General features: G+C 53.2%; 2 protein-coding genes across 2 annotated transcripts; both read right to left on the bottom strand.

Annotated features, from left to right (window-relative positions):
- Positions 1–35: 35 nt before the first annotated feature.
- Positions 36–697, bottom strand: CSUI_007605 (uncharacterized protein; the record flags this gene model as incomplete). The annotated part of the gene is made up of 1 exon (XM_068067750.1): positions 36–697. A coding segment is annotated over exon 1 (471 nt), but the record flags the coding sequence as incomplete, so codon positions are not given.
- Positions 698–2,019: 1,322 nt separating this feature from the next.
- On the bottom strand, positions 2,020–3,013 carry CSUI_007604 (uncharacterized protein; the record flags this gene model as incomplete). The annotated part of the gene is made up of 2 exons (XM_068067749.1): positions 2,963–3,013; positions 2,020–2,213 (listed from the first exon to the last, which is right to left on the bottom strand). The coding sequence occupies exons 1-2, from the start codon at positions 2,967–2,969 to the stop codon at positions 2,020–2,022; spliced, it is 201 nt and encodes a 66-aa protein (XP_067920274.1). The 5' UTR covers positions 2,970–3,013.
- Between the last annotated feature and the right edge of the window lie 1,161 nt (positions 3,014–4,174).

Raw genomic sequence — 4,174 nt, 5'->3', positions numbered from 1 at the left:
CCCGAATCTTCACATTACAGTTCTTTTTCGGTGAGGCATCACTTCCACCATTTGGCAGACCAACCTTCGAGGAAACGTCCGGGTTTGCTTTGCTGGCCTCACACACGTAGCAGATATTTTCCTCGGCAGCCGGCAGTTTTGTGAAGCTGAGTTGATACTGTGTAGCTTGGGGAGTCCCACCAAGTCTACCTTTCGGAGCGTCAGTCAATTGTGCGGTGAAGCCAAGGGTAGAAAAAGAAACTTCTTGTGAACACTGGCTGTCCAGAGCGACGTCCTTCTTCTCACTCAGCGCCGTTTGGGGCTTAAGCGTGGAGCCCGCGGCGCAACTGAACTTAACTGGAGCGTCTAGGCTTGCAACCAAAGAAATCTGCTCCTCACTATCGTGGCAAGTAGAGAATTCATCAGGGTCTTGCTGTGCTGTTGCAATCTCCGGGAACGTGGTCCCGCCTGCAGCCACCAGCACCCCCAGAAGCAAAGCAGCGCACCGAGGCATACAGCAACGGCCCATGGTGGGTGAGAGGACGTGGGCCGGGGGCGAAACTGATTGATACAGGGCGAGACACAAACACACCGCACTAATGGAAAGACTATCTGGAATTGCCAGGGCGGATGCTAAACATATTCTTGCGTCGAATGCTGTGTTCTTGCAGCCGGTATTTCTTTGGCGACTGTTTCCTCTCCCATGGATGGATCAATGGGACCGACTGGGACTGTAGGTGACAGACAGCGGGACAGCTAGCTGTCCAGCTGCTCTGCACAGGGTGACAACGTGTGGGACATGTCGCCGAGCCGGGGAGTCGCCTAGGACGGACGACAATGCAGAATCGGCGGGAGTGAAGAGAGAGAAGCTTAGCATTTGACTGTAGTCTACTCTTCTCTGGCTGACTTTTGGCAGGCGAGGAACTGACGATTCGCGAGTGGTGTACTTGGACACGGACAGGGCATTTGGTAAGCGGCGGAGTATGAGAGTCCTCAAGCGTCCATGTAAAGACGTTCGCTATCTTAAGGTAGGTAACAGTAGCAAGCTCGGACGGTTCTTCAACGCGCGAGTTTCTATTCAAAAAAGACATCCCAGTCCTTCCAGTCTACCAGTACTTTCTCCGTGCAGTTTGTCTTTTCCGAGCTGGCGCTGTACGGTCGGAGAGTCTTCCTTACGGCAAGAGACCTGCCAGCCAGATCCGTTTTAATTTTGCTCGGACCACGTTACATCCCGTCTGTCTCTGCACGAGCGACGATTGATACCAACTGCTTCCTTCAGTCACACAGAGTAGAACGCGTACATAAGGCTCCTTCACTTTCAGCAATTGTTTCGTTTCTTATTTCCCAAAGATGACACACGACAGCACCTCCTGATGGCCAGCGAAGTAAGCTGACAACGTCCTATACCTCTGTTAAGGAAGACACAAGCTGTTCTCGGAGTGCAACAAAACCTTGCGCCTCGCTTAGGGGAAATACTGACATCGCTAGTGCTTTCGTTCCCGTGCTTCCTCTAGGCTTCTTTTCTGCATGTCCGTGAAAACGAAACAAGCTAGTGGCTGCAGGGCGGACTCTCGTATTCTCCGTACTTAATCTGCTTCCGAGCTCCAACTAGGTAACCTTTTCCTTATGGAGACTGAAATTGCAAGTGAAGCGTACCGGGAAATACTCTACTCCTTCGCTTTTCGGGACGTTCTAGCGGTGTGAGCAAACAAGCAATCGCGTTCTCTACCTCCGTCTCGGAACCATCCATCCATCACAATCTTCTGGTGCCCAGCCCAAGCGGACTGATCACGCCCTCTCCAGGTTCTTCTGCCAGGAAACAAATGATGATCTGAATAAGCTCTGATACACTCTTTTTCTGTGCTGAAAAAAAAGCGAACGGTACGCTCCGGCAACAACCCTTCATTTGTTTTCCGTGTGGCTTCCAATTTGAAAGTGACTCTCCTCATTCGTGTACAAAACCTGTCACCGCTTAGAGCTACACCATTCAAACAAGTACTTCTCCATGACGGTAAATGGCATTTCTCAAGTTCCGCACAGTCACAAAGGCGTTAGCGGATCCGAAGTCGTTGCACGGGAATGACAGATCTCGCGCGCGCCGAGAATGGCTCTGATGATAAGCAGTCGCACGCATCCTAGACCTCGGTGGTCCTGGCCGGGAGGGAGCTTGTTCTTTGTCTCGGGTACCTGGTTCAGAGCGACTGCGCGACGGCAGCTTGTGGTGTTTTTCCGACCTACGGCACAGACCCAGACCACCCTTTGCGCTCTCTAAGCCCAGCTTCGGCGTGTCTATACGCTTTCGTTGTCTCGCTAGTCTTAGAAAGAATGTCTAGTCGAAGGTAGCCTGATGACTGTCTTCTCTGCGGACACCGCATCGGCTCAGCATACGAGGTTTAACTCATGTTCATGAGTGAAAACATCGGAACAGGCTGCAGGCTGCGCGAAGTGGCGTGCCCGGGCTTTCACGCTTCACCGGGTGTGCGATCCGTAAAAGTAAGAGTAGCCACAATAAGCTGCAATTCATTGTCGCGGCGACAAGAATGGCAGGAGCGAACTGGCGCTTCTTTGGTCGGTCGCCTGCTTCCCTGTCCCGGCGTGCCTCTCCCCAGTGACGACGATGCCGCCCACATTGTCGGAAAGGCACGAAGTTTGCTCGCCGTAGAGAAGTATTCTCCCAGTGTCCACCGCTCTGTGATAACATTATTCTTAACCGTCGTCAAGCAGCCGAAAGCGGAACCCCCCGATGTACGAATGGCTCGAGATTGCGGGAGCGGGCGATTGTTGTTTCTAGAAATGGAGAGATAAAAATGACACAAAAAAAAGAGTGGAGCGAAGGAGGGTAAGGATCGTTAGAAAGCGGCGACTTCCGCTACTATAACTACAGGGGAAAAATAACGAGAGGAAAAGGGTACAAGCTCACTAAAGAACGCCTCTACTTGACTCAGAAAGAGCCGACCCTTACCCTCCTTCGCTCCACTCTTACCTGTCATCTTTTTCTCTTCATTTACAGAGACCCGCTCGTGCCCCGCTCGCGCAGTCTCAGGTCACCTTTCCATTGGGGGGATCGCACTTTTTCCTGCTTGACGAGGGCCAAGTTAAACACCATTACAAAGCGGCGGACACTGAGGGCGAGAAACTTGGTGCTTCTCCGACAACGTGGGCGGCATCGTCGTCGCCGGAGAGCAGCACGCCAGGACAAGGAAGCAGACTACCGAGCACAGAAGCTCCAGTGCCGCGACTGAAGAACAGTTCTTTATCCTACATAACGGCCCTGTCACTTAATTCCTATGTCCCAGGAAACTCCCTGAGTAAAGGTCCGGCATCCGATGCGAATGCGCGAGTGTCTTCTACCTCAGCACCCGCCCCGCCAGCCTTTAACAGGAGTTGGGAACCAGCGAGAAAGAGGAACAAGACCATCCAGTCAATGCACACTGTAAGGAGAACGGGACGCAGTGCTGGTGGGAGAAAACCAGCCGAGGCAGTGCGCGGGAAAAGGCGCCCCCGGTTGGGTGGGGTGCTTACTCAAACAGGTAGGGACTCACGGAGGCAGTAGTCCAGTAGCCCCTCTTCGTATCCGTCGTCCGTAAGAAGTGCATCAGGAATCCGGTTGCCCGTTTACCCGCGAGGCCAACCTCGACCTGACTCCACCAATCTTTTCGGACAGCAGAAAAGACGTACCGCTAGATCCCCCTCGTGACCGACGTCCGGCGGAGCCACCTTTCCTTCGTCGACGGAGACCACCTGGTGCTTCTTAGGATTCTGTCTCCAGGCCCGAAGTGCGTCGTCCGGGCCCCGGCCGCGCCAACGAAGACTACGTGGAGTTCTACTTGGCAGCCACTGAGGTTACATTTCTTCTTTGATTCAACGTACATGTGTTTCGACTAGGCCGAGAAAGACAGAGAGAACCCTTATGAAAGTACTAATACTTGACCGGGGGGCACAGGCCGATGGCTCCTGAGTAGACGAAGATGACGTGGCTGGTTTGACGGTGCAGCAGCGGATGCGGCGGATTGATCAGCAGGTACCCGAATCTTCACTTCACATGGTGTCGTCGATGACGTAGCACTTGGAGCGTCTCCCGGCCGAGCTCCATTGGATGCACCCGAGCTTTTTGAGCCAGGCTTCTCACAGGCGTAGCAAATAACTCCTTCGGCAGCCGGTTCTTATCTACTTTTATATATAGACTGTCTCCAGC

This window comes from Cystoisospora suis (assembly GCF_002600585.1).
Source record: "Cystoisospora suis strain Wien I chromosome Unknown contig_4066, whole genome shotgun sequence".
Taxonomy (NCBI): Eukaryota; Apicomplexa; class Conoidasida; order Eucoccidiorida; family Sarcocystidae; genus Cystoisospora; species Cystoisospora suis.
Note: the sequence above shows the minus strand (reverse complement) of the source record. Positions and strands in the feature narration are given on the sequence as shown.